Source organism: Ostrea edulis, chromosome 8 (genome assembly GCF_947568905.1).
Source record: "Ostrea edulis chromosome 8, xbOstEdul1.1, whole genome shotgun sequence".
Taxonomy (NCBI): Eukaryota; Metazoa; Mollusca; class Bivalvia; order Ostreida; family Ostreidae; genus Ostrea; species Ostrea edulis.
The window spans coordinates 42,030,182-42,043,298 of record NC_079171.1 but is presented as its reverse complement, the minus strand read 5'-3'; the positions used below and the strand labels follow the sequence as shown (position 1 = coordinate 42,043,298).

Here is a 13,117-nt window from a genome sequence, read left to right as displayed (position 1 = left end):
AGGATGGAGAACATTTTTGGAAATTTATGAAATCTTCAGTGTGTTTGGACACAGGATCTATGATATCCATCCATTCTGGTTGCCTCGGGATCGATTCTTGTGAATATAGAAAATTGGAAATTCAAATGTTGGTTATTTTACACTTTAAAAATGCTTACTGCTTAGTCCAATATCATGATAAATCTAGTCTTTTGTGATTTTTCAGGCAAATTAAATCTCCAACACATGTATACATTTTTGATAAATTACCCCAAGGACCCTATATTTTTTCAAAAAAGCAATATATATCTGAAGTAAATAAAACCATTTTTGTTGGATCACACAATGAATAGAAAAAACAGATGTAGTACTTATATCATGGAATTTCTGTAAACAGATGATATTTTTTACACAGGTTTTAGCTCACCTGAGCCAAAAGCTCAAGTAAGCTTTTCTGATCAAAATTTGTCCATTGTCTGTCGTTGTCGTAAACTTTTCACGTTTTCGACTTCTTCTAAAGAACCGCTGGCCAATTTCAACCAAATTTGTCACAAAGCATCCTTGAGTGAAGGACTTTCAAGTTTGTTCAAATTAAGGGCCATGTCCCTTTCAAAGGGAAGATAATCACAAAAATGCAAAAATAGGGTGGGGTCATTTAAAAATATTCTTGTCAAGAACCACTGGACCAGAAAAGCTGAAATTTACAAGAAAGCTTCCTGATATAGTGCAGATTCAAGTTTGTTCAAATCATGGCCCCCGGGGATTGGATTGGGCCACAATAGGGGATTAAAGTTTTACATACTGATATATAGGATAAATCTTTAAAATTCTTCTTCTCAAGAACTACTGAGCCAGAAAAGCTGAAATTTACATGAAAGCTATCTGACATCATTCAAATTCAAGATTGTTCAAATCATGGCCCCTGGGGTATGATGGGGTCGCAGTTGGAGATCAAAGTTTTACATGCAAATATATAGGAAAAATGTTTAAAATTGTTCTTCTTAAGAACCACTGGGCCAGAAAAGCTTAGATTTACATGAAAGCTTCCTGACATAATGCAGATTCAAGTTTGTTAAAATCATGGCCCCTGGGGGTATGATGGGGCCACATTAGGGGATCAAAGTTTTACATATGAATATATAAGGAAAATCTTCTTCTCAAGAACCACTGAGCCAGAAAAGCTGAGATTTACATGAAAGCTCTCCGACATATATTTCAGATTTCAGTTTGTTAAAATCATGGCCCCCAGGGTAGGATGGGGTCACAAGGGGAAAATCTTTAAATATGAGCTAAGGTGACTCAGGTGAGTGATGTGGCCCTTGGGCCTCTTGTTTAAAGCCTTTCATAATTACCAAATTTAAAAATTGGTCTGAAACTGGAAGGTACAAACGAATCCATTATCATTTTGAATATTCATAACCTAGTATGTTCTGTTGACATGTTTTGTTTAGAATTTTGTTCAGAGAAATGTACTTCAAATGATCACAAAATATACACTGTCATTGGTTTTGGTATACATATAAAAGGTATATCCTGGTTTACCATGTTCATAATATATGCCATGCAATAGAACTAAGTGCTCTGTTGTTTAAACTGTGTATTGTTATAGGATTTTCGTTTAGTGTTTATGACTATCTCATGTGAGCATTACTGCCTATGATATTTTCTCTTTAAATATAATTGTTTTGAAAATATGTTGACAAATGACCACTACAGTTTGATTCATATGTATATTATCTGAGTTCAGAATGTTCTCTTTCGTTTTGTTTTATTGAGATGATATGTTGTGCTCTTTGACTTAATGGTGCTGCTTTAAGGCATAATTGTTGGACCTATAGTGTATTCATTTTCAAATGTATTGAAATATAATTTTTGATAATAATGAGGCAATGCTATACTTGTTAGGGTAGTAATGCACCAGTAATTCAAATGTACATTGATGTCTTACCCGAATGTTTTTATTTGGTTACAATTTTGGTTTTTGATAAGAATTTTAGGTCATATAGGTAATCTCTGGTGACCTGTCTTCTGAGTAAATTCAGGTAACAATTGAACATTTTGTAAGAAAAACGTATGCATAGTCAGGTAGAGGAGGAAGGCCTTTACTAAAAATGTAGATGTCGTAATCCTTGGGGTAGGGTTTCTGACTCTGGGGTAAGACCAAACTTGGTATACATAGTGCATATGTGTTAAAGGCATAGGATCTATCTTTTATCTCAAAAATGACATCACAATATTTTGCAAGAAGAACTCCAAAAAACAAATTTGTAGTATTAATTATGAGTTATCTATAGCTGCAGCGCTTTGAAATTTAAGTCATTTTGACGTTTTAGCCCTATTTAAAATTTTTGTCAGGAGGACAATATATTAAACTGGTACCCCGCTGATTGTTGGCTACACACAAACATAAGAGATGCGAAATCAACAGGGTACCAATTTAAGCAAATGAGAACAAGGAATTATTTTGTAATTACTATCGTTATCCAATGTGTTTGTAAACATTCTGAAGAACTTTGTGTGATTTTCTAGTTAATATGATCTTAAATTTCGCCACCTTTTTAGAACATGCAACATTTCACCAATATCTTAGACCCTATGCCTTTAAGGTAATTCCACTCCTGTAGAATTATAGGTTCAATCTTATATTTGATTAATGATTATCTTAGTAACAAATAAAAATGATAAGATAAGTATGTTGCAGCATTGATAAAAAGATTTATCAATTAGCACGCATATACCTGTTATTGATGTCAGAAAATTACAATTGTCATTAAATACATTTCATTATCACAAAAACTTGTTAAAATGATATAATGGTATTCATAACAATTTCATGAAACTGTTTCTTAAAAAAAATATACAATATGTTTGTGAAAAGTAAAAGATATCTATGCATAAAAAATTGATAAATAATTTAATGAAAAAGGAGTTATTACCCTTGGATTCGGTATTTCGAAACTCATACGTGACTTTTGAAATATCTTATGGTTAACAAGATATTTTACAATAACTATTGAAAAAGACTTCAACAAAATTTATGTTCCCATCATGCATAAATCTTATCAAATCATTGACTTTGCGAAATCGTATGACATCACAGGAGAGTGGAACTACGTTACACAATTATAAAATATCTTTTTAGCTCACTTGAGCTGAAAGATCAAGTGAGCTTTTCTGATCGCTTTTTATCCGTCGTCTGTCTGTCTGTCTGTCTGTTAAACATTTACATGTTCAACTTCTTCTCCAAAACCACTGGGCCAATTTTAACCAATGTTGGCACAAATCATCCTTGGGTGAAGGGGAATCAAAATTTTTCAAATGAGGGCCAACCCCCTTATCCAAGGGGAGATAATAGCAAATCAGTAAAAACACACTGAAATTTTTTAAAAATCTTCTCCTCCAGAACCAGTAAGCCAATTTCATTCAGACTTAATGCAAATCATCCTTAGTTGAAGGGAATTCAAAATTGTTCAAATTAAGGGCCAGGTTTTCTTCAAAGGGGAGATAATCACAAAAGTGTAAAAATAGGGTGGGGTCATTTAAAAATCTTCTTCTCATGAACCACTGTGCCAGTATAGTTCAAATTTACATGGAAGCTTCCTGACATAATGCAGATTCAAGTTGTTCATATCATGGCCCCAGGGGTCGGGTGGGGCCACAATAGGGGAAACCATATTTTATATGTGTTTATATAGGAAAAATCTTTTAAAATCTTCTTCTCAAGAACCATTGAGCCAGAAGAGTTCAACTTTACATGGAAGCTTCTTGACATAATGCAGATTCAAATTTGTTCATATCATGACCGCTGGGGGTCGGGTGGGGCCACACTAGGGGAAATCACATTTTATATGCATTTATATAGGAAAAATCTTCTTCTCAAGAACCATTGAGCCAGAAGAGTTGAAATTTAAATCGAAGTTTCCTGACATAGTTCAGATTCAAGTTTGAAGCTTTATGACATAGTTCAAATTAAAGTTTGTTGAAATCATGGCCCCCGGGGTGTCAGGTTTTGCCACAATAAGGGAAACCGTATTTCCTATGAGTAAATGTATGATAACTCAGGTGAGCGATGTGGCCCATGGGCCTCTTGTTTAAAGGTTGATATTAACATGAAACTAAATTAATATGTGGTAGTCTTTAACCAAAATTGTAAAATACATGATTTCCTGGACAAGGGTTTAGTTTCCAGGATAAGGCCAAGATTATAGTAGCAACTATTGTCTTTATTGTGATATGGTAAATAACTAAATGCATGCTTATTAGAAGCAGAACAGGATACACCAAAGTGGTGATTTACACAACCCCAGGGCTTTGACTGTACACAGGTCCAAAATAGTCATATTATTTAATGTTGTATATATAACGTCTCCTTATTAGTGAAATATTCTCGAGAGGGACGTTAAACAATACACAATCAATCATCTGGACTGTATAGACACTTTCAGGGCATTTAAGTTTTATGAACACATCTTGTTTTATTCTGTTTTGTATGTTAGAACTTAATTTAGGTATGCAGAACAGGAATTTTTCTCAAGATTTCATAATCCTTGGGGCTAGTGATACTTTTAATTAATTCTCATGTACCCAATAAGGCCTGTGGGCCTTTTATTTCATGAAATGTATTAAATTCTGATTGATATGTCTTTTGTAATTTTTCATGAAATGGATGAAAATCCTGTATGTTTTATTAATATTTGACCAGCAACCATACTTGAAAATGATTTGTATGACATGCCAGTTTTTCTTACAAAGTAACAATTATATAATGAATAAATTTCATGTTAAAGTTAACTTTTAAATTGTCTTTTATGTACTGTTTTGAAAGTAATTATTTTGTATAACAGTATTCGTGTACAGTGCAGATGGTGGTTATTTAAATGAATGCGAATAACATGATCAAAGTTAATTAATATTGCTATGGATAATTTGTTGGACTCTGTAAAGATTATAAATTAGTCAAAATTGCTGCAGAAAAGCTGGTTGAATAGATAAAGAGATTTATCAGAGGCAAATGTTCTACAACTTTTTGTGGAAATTGAATGGATATGCATTGTCAGGTATAATTTCAGTGATAGCAAACTTGAATAATTAAATCGTATTCCAAGATAGGTTGTCCCAAAAAACAGTAGTCACACAAAGGTTATAGATGTTTGGAAAATTGACCGGTATTTCATCTGTGCTGGAAATCAATCGCATGCAGTTTTTGCATAATTGTATTTTAAATGCCGTCTCTCTAAAGTCTTCAGCTGATTTGGAAAATACTGTCCACCTTCTGGTGGAATTGTATAAATTTATATGAATATACAATGTCTGCCCAAGGCCTACTGCGCATATAAAATACATTGTCTACCTTATGATGGAATTGTATAAAATTATATACAATGTCTGCCTAAGGATTACTACGGATATCTGAAAACTTAGGCAGACATCATAAATTGTATATCTTTCATTCTTGGTATATTATCTTTAATTGATTTGAAAATTACAAATAGGGTGATAGCTAAACAAAATGATCGAATGCATGATGAAAAATATTGAAGTTTAAACATGGACTATATATGTCTGCCTAAGTATGATTTTATGGATGTGCCTGCCTAATGCTGAAAGCAGATATATATATATATATATATATATATATATATATATATATATATATATATATATATTGGATATCAACATTTGCGAGATTTGTGATTTCTTTTTGTTCCTATCTATGAAAAACAATGAAATGATTAGGCAGAATATCAAGACTGAAAGAGACTAGGCAATTGTTATAGCACAACTTATTCACTAACATTTAAGTTTTCAAATTTGTCACACATAAAAATTAACTCACCTCTTTGTGAATCACGGTCAGTTTACGTACAGTGTAGAATGCGTAATGTTTTTCTTCAACCATTTTTATGGAAACATTTCTGTATCGACTGTGTTTGTCTGGGTCTGGCCAGTACTTTGCACATTTATTCTGCAAATTAAAAATAAATTGTCTTAGCTGTCTCTTGTAGGGCATTTCATGTCCATGTGTAGATGAAATTAAGAAGAGTATCTGCTCGTTTTGATAACGTTTAATCTATCATGCAAAGCTTTTTCTGCGTTTAAATCAATATTCCCCGGAATTAAGTGATTTGATTCATTTAAGGAATAAAAGTTATTAACACAAGCCTTCGCTATATATATGAGCGGATATAAAGGGGAAGTACGGATCCCCCCTGAATTGGCAAAAATATACACGAATAACATCACGAAAATGACAAATTAAGACAAAAAACTGAGGTAGTACAGTTGTACACGCACATAGGGATGAAAGCAGAACGAAATCACAATGCCATTACGAAATACATTATATTAAAGGAGTTTCAATAGGATAAATACTGGAACGATTTGTTTAATATTGTATCACTAGTGATTGACTTCATAATGTTATCATTATGCTACTCCATTGTCATTAAGTCATTGGCATTGGTGGAATTTATACTCACGACTGTCTTGTCTTCATTTATCATTTTAAAGTGAAATTAATACTAATAGCTGTTCGCCCATTTAATCTGATTTCCTTGCACTTTTAACATTTGTGATAGATGTAATATTTGTCATACATATGTAGGTAAAAATGATCTCCAGTATGATTCCCAACTGAAAGGAGCAGGTGAACGACTGGTATGCTTGGCAGTTTGACATATTGTTAAGGTATGCAAGTTGCTAGAAACCACATTTATCCGAGTGCTAACAATCTGATAATCATATATTACATATACTTCATAGTTATTTCGGATTTCAAACATTTCGGTTGAGCATCACTGGAGAGACATTATTTGTCGAAATGCGCATCTGGTGTATCAAAATTGGTATCGTATAAGTTTTACATACGAAATGTGTACGGGGATAGAAAGTGCTTCTACATGGCTCTATCAAAGCCATTGCTAATCATAACAAGAGATAAAATAAGCATCGCACCCTGACTATCAGAACGCATAAAAGAATCCAGAAACAGCAAAGAACTTACAACAATATGTTGTGGGAGCAATTCACTTGCATACCAGGAATTTCATAAGTCTAATCAGAATGAACCTCTAATCTTCTGGGGAATGTTATTAAATATTACATTGTATTCAGCAAAAAAAGTACTGAACCATTATATTGCATTAACTCAACAGTACAGTACCAAATGTTGCTGTGGGCGGAATTTTCTCTAACAAGATATATAGACAATTTAAGTTGCAAAAATAGGACTAAATTTATTGTCGCAAGTCACGCCTATTGTCTCCGCTTACACCACGTTAAATGCCATAGATGTATGATTTAAAAAACGTCAACTTCATTAATATCCATGTGCATTAGTCAACCTATCGGTGAACTTCCATGATTTTGTGGTGGAAAGAAATCATTCGTAGGTCATTGCGTGCTCTTAGCGGAATAATCCGAGGAATGCCTATTGAGAAAAAAACCGGACACGTTATAGCTATTGTAAATAATGGAGGCTTCTGTGTTGAATTCACCGGTGTAATAAATTTACCATATGATGCGCGTTACCACGCCACGTTCCTTAGACCAACTCTAGTCTTTCATATTTCAACACTTCCCTTTTATCCCAAATATCCTCATCAAGTTTGAAAGTACGATGAAGTTTATGAACACAGAAGTTCCAAGCATAGCCATTACTGTTAATTTCATTTAGCAAATACTTATACACTTGCTTCTGTAAATATATATATATATATATATATATATATATATATATATATATATATATATATGACATTTTTTCCTCGTTATTACTTTTAAACAAATATTGCACATTTTAATTGTGGATGCAGCCATTGAAATATCAATCATTCGTTATTGAGACAGTGATTGGTAAAAAAATCATTCTGTCATATTCATGAATATCAAGGATTTCGTCTCTCATGCACCCACGGTTTGAGAGAGGATAGGTACTACCGGACTCAGTAATCGTGTCTAGCGATGATGAGCCACAGTAGACATATCCACATCATGTAGTCACACACTAAAAACAGCAATCCAAACAATAGGACACCAAAGCAGTTTGTGGTGTGTTTTTCTATTATATCATCTGAATCTGATTGACTGAGGAGCATGTTCATTTAAAGTCAAAACGTTTTATCAATTGAGATGATAATCAGGAAATTGCGATGAACGTACGGAATGAAAAGACAGTAGTTGAGACGGTGATAATGAACTAAAAACGACAATATAACATGGTAGTTTATACGGAAACCCTTGAGAAAACGTTAGTGGACTTTTAAAGCATCAAAATTTAGGACTTTCTCTCTTACCGGCACGAGTGGGATTCGAATCTGCTGGGCGCGGGTTCAAATCCCGCTCGCGCCAGTAAGTGAGAAAGTTTCTTAGTTTACTTCCGGAAAGTCGGTGGTCTCTTCCTAGGTACATTGTATCTGGGTTCTCTCTCTCACCAATAAAAAACTGGGCGCCACCATATAACTGGAAAACATGTTCAGTGTGGCGGAAAACATCGATCAATCAATCAACAGGACATCAAAAGAATGCAGAATATGTTTACCACACTACCAAATTAATATCCGAAGTGCTATTTTCGTATCTTCCATATAAACACAATCAACAAAATCAGGCGTCGTATCATTGGAACATACAGTGGCTTCAAGATATAGTACATGTCGGTTTGGTCCTTCACTGTTGAAAACAAAATATTCGTCTCCAAATCGACACAAATATGATGACATTTAAATACTTCCGCAGTTAATGGTAATTTCCTGGCAATCCTATATATGTTGGTAAAACCTGGCGAGACAGGATATATACCAAGAAAAACACAACCACAATGGGGTGACCCAAACCCTAGCGAATCACATTACAGGTAAAAAGTTTCACACTCACTGTCAGAGTCGTGTATTGAATCTGAACATTTAGCATGCCAATTATCGTATGTGAGGGACATGATATATGTCCTTAATTTAATGTATGATTTTGGCACTTCTCTTAAAAGGAAATAGTACATTAAGACTGTCATTGGCATGATTAGTTTGTATAATTTTTCCGAAGAAAACTAGTTAGACTCTGTGAGACTAGGTGTTTGAGCGTTCTATCCATGTTGGTGTATTTTACATTATGTAGAAGGGCGTAGTCAAATATTTGGAGCCATCACCATCTTGATGAAAGCAGCAGTGAAAATTGACTTTTGAGCATGCAAACTCAAATGATCGCACACGGGCCGTTGGCTTAGATGGTATCCTCCTCTGTGTCCATAACAGTTGTTTTCGCAAGCTATGTTATCATTGATGCTATGAAGCATGTTAATCTCAAGATTCAGAGGAGATGAAAGTTTCGAGAATGCTTGTGTTGCGGAGGTAGCAGGTAATTATATTTTTCATTGCTCATATGTTCATCATAATGCAAAGAACATAGCCATTAAAAAGGGGTATATGACAAGAGAAAAAAAATATCGATGTTTTATCGAGAAATAAAGTGCATTGAAACACGGCATAAACCTATCCCTGGACAATTTACTGAGTCTTGATAATAACCAAATGCCAGTCACCGGAAAAACCAATGAGGCTTGTTAAAGCTTATAAAACACATTTATATACTTATACCACATCTCCTTCCTCTAGATTTGTCACCATTACAATAACAGAGACATTCTCCTGCCAAACCATGGTCCAGAAATCACTGATGGTGTTTTCTTTTGGTCCTGGCAAAAGGAATATAATTATCATAGGAAACTATTCACTGCTAGGACAATAATTATTATACATGCGTATATAAATCAATTTTTTAACAACTTTCGATATAAAATACTAACAATACTAAAATTATGTGTTTGGGATATTGTAAGATTCCGAAATAAATGGTACAGTTCTGGATATTTTTGAGATTTTTATATATTATTCGCAAATGGATACATGTAGTTACGGATTACCTTGTGCTGCGATATATTCTTTATTTCTTTCAGCTCCCTACATGTGTGAACATTTTCGAAAGAAAAAAATTATAAACCCAACATTTCACATATATTCAAATCAGTTATACGACTTTAACGAGCTGAACTTCAATAACATAAACACTGCCAACTTGATTTATCATAACTGAGTACACACACTTTTCCCACTATAATTCAGAATGAAACAACATGAAATGCTATCATTTTCATATTGTTTGTGAACATTACGTAGAATTGATATGCTTCCGCTCTTGATGTAGAACAACTATCCGTCAAACAACAGTTATTTATGACTATATACAAAGATACACACAGATGACCGAGCTCAAAGGGAAAAGGAAACAGCTTGATAATATTTCATTACCTCAATGTAATTGGCATTAATGTAATCCACTCCAGTTTTCAGAATTATTCTTGAATGGTCATCTGTTGTCAATAACAATAATTAGTCTTATATATAAATGTATCATCAAGTGAGTATTGGTATTGTTAGAAAGTAATTGTATAAAACAACAAACGATAAACGGTACAGGAGTTGGAGGAACTCCCACGCCAAATGATGGACCTGATGCAAATGGTTTCAGTTAATCATTCTACAATCACATTGAGAGATGCAAAAGTAATGTTTATGAGACTGAGCTAGTGATTTGTTAAAAGTGATCGCTGTGCTCATGGAATACGTTTATATACGTGTAGAATGGTATGAATATCATGAATGAAAGGCTGCATGGAATGGAAGATATAAACCACAGGATTTGATTTAGCATTTTTCTAATAATTCAAATGTTATTTATTACAATTGTTTGATTGGACAAAGATTAATCTAAACGAGAATTTACACATCAATGAATCCAAAAACGCTATGTATACATAAGCGCCTGAAAACAAACAACATAGTGCGGGGAAAGTATAAACTACAGGATTTGATTTAATATTTTTCTACTGAGTTACCGAGTAAGGTTTGTGGAAGAAACATCAAGTTCCTGGTAACGTTATGCTGCTGCACGCACATTGTAGGGATCGAATCAGCAGTTTTCTTTCCATATACCACAACTTATTTCAAAATTTCATTGAGCGACAAAGTTAAATTTGTAGGGTTAAAAAAATTATATAAGTACATACATTAGATATGCATTGTTTTGTATTTCATTGGCACACGCAATGTGTACATCGGTAGCAGCCTCAATGTAACTCGAAAGGGCTCTCATTACATAGGCGTCAAGCTCTGAGCTTCTCTATTATTATAGCTGCATTTGATGACCAGGCTAGTTACAAATATGAAATATAAAATTCAGCATTGAATGACGGAAATAACAGGTGATGTGATGTTATCGAAATCCATTACATACATGGAAACGTTGTTTTAAATCTGTTCTTTGCCTCATTTCCCCCCTTCTTTCCTGCTTCACAACTATATTGTTCTCCATAAGGTAAAGTCTGAAAAATGGAATACGTTTATTACGACATTATTGATATCTTAGTAAGATTCAAATATTATCTTATTTTGTGCCTGTGTAGGGGATATGATTCATAGTTGTGATAGACAAAACGGTTGCACCATTACCATGACGTACCATCTCTGGTGGAAGTCAATTGTACTGAATAGTGTACCAAGAACATTTTTGTGCACGTTATTACAGACATGTGGTGTACTTTGTATGTGTCTCACTAAAATATTTTGACATTTCAAAGTAAAAACAGTAAATGTAAGCTTGATGTATATTATCATTATCTAAAACAGTGAAATAAATTCATTTAACTGTGTAATATGCAACATGCAAGGATCAATCTCATAACTCCTATAAGCAATACAAAATAGTTGGGAAAACATCAGCTTCTAGACACACCAGAGATGAGATCAGGTGCCTAAGAGGAGTAAGCATGCCTTGTCGACCGGTCACACCCGGAACGGCCTTACAATCGGCATGAAACACGTCAGACAACATTATATCCAATGATAGGTTGCATTGGCAAACTAGATCGTTGTAAAGATCATATAATTCGCGAAATGCTGACTCTAAGCTTTAAACATCAAGTTTGAAACATTTTTAGAGAAATGAATTTTTGATCTAAATTTGCAATAGCAAAAATCTCATTTTAAATTGTCTTTAAAAGTCTTTTATCGACTTACTGCGTACTCTCGCATAAATCCATCATCATTATTTTCTCTTTCGTCCCAAATTTTTGACTCCAGTTTATCTAAATGGATATCTGGTATGACCATCTCATTCAAATAATCGTTTCTGTAAGGATGTTCTGAGTGAATCCGCTCGTACTCATCAACTTCAGCCCCATGACTCAAATTTGAACGTATTTGCGGCTTCTTGTTTTCTGAATTCATATATACGATTTCCCGGTTTTTCGAAGGAGATGGACGTTTTTCATCAACAGTGTTAAAGTCTTCTTGAGAGTCGTTTGTCTTAGCTACAGTTGCAAAAAAGGAGCATACATTTTTTTTTATAATGTTCTCATATAATGATTTTATACGTTATAAAGTGAAACAGCAATCATGAAAACCATTCCTGTTAAAAATGTGTAGGAAGTATCTTTTGTGAGTTACACATTATTTTGCGAGGAATAATTCATATCCAAGTACTTTATATGTAAAAAAAAAACAAACCCAAAACGAATCAATAGAAATATGTAGTGGTTAGGTTTGTCACGTCCGAACTGGGAGGTCCAAAGTTGGCCTCTAAGATGTTGAGGATGAATAAAGATCCCTCTTCATTACGATCTTCAGGGTCATGTATAGGTCACAACCTTTGTGACTTCACAAAAACAACATACATAGCACGGTACACATTGCCATGTATATGTCAACATTAGTTGGAATTTTGCCAAAAGTTTGGGCATAAAATTACACACACGTTACACATTGACAAACACGAACATGTGTATGTAGGATTTCTAATAATTCAAAGGGTCATTTCACTCACACAGTTTAAAAATATAACGACAACAGTTTGTTCTCATACTTTGCGTGACGCCTTGTGTCTTCCTTCCTTGTTCCTGTGATCTATATCTGAAATAATATGGGACAAGTTTGAAAAAATTAAGAAGATACATGTAGAACTGAAGTCAGAAAATCATTAAGGTGTATAAGAAACAAATCTTCAACATTTCCAGTCTTAATGAATCATATGAGAGTCCATTCCTATTCTAAAGTGAGAAGTTGCTTTTACATCCACATGTGAAATTTAA

At 33.8% G+C, this 13,117-nt stretch overlaps 1 protein-coding gene across 1 annotated transcript in view; it reads right to left on the bottom strand.

Moving 5' to 3' along the window:
- LOC130046599 (receptor-type tyrosine-protein phosphatase kappa-like) overlaps positions 1 to 12,914 on the bottom strand; it is a 47,394-nt gene extending 34,480 nt beyond the window's left edge. The window contains exons 1-7 of the mRNA XM_056146137.1: positions 12,892 to 12,914; positions 12,048 to 12,340; positions 11,266 to 11,353; positions 10,281 to 10,342; positions 9,896 to 9,932; positions 9,570 to 9,667; positions 5,816 to 5,944 (exon numbers count right to left, since the gene is read on the bottom strand). Of these exons, the coding sequence (XP_056002112.1) occupies positions 5,816 to 5,944; positions 9,570 to 9,667; positions 9,896 to 9,932; positions 10,281 to 10,342; positions 11,266 to 11,353; positions 12,048 to 12,257 (624 nt within the window). The 5' untranslated portion in view covers positions 12,258 to 12,340; positions 12,892 to 12,914. The remainder of the gene's footprint in view (positions 1 to 5,815; positions 5,945 to 9,569; positions 9,668 to 9,895; positions 9,933 to 10,280; positions 10,343 to 11,265; positions 11,354 to 12,047; positions 12,341 to 12,891) is intronic.
- Between the last annotated feature and the right edge of the window lie 203 nt (positions 12,915 to 13,117).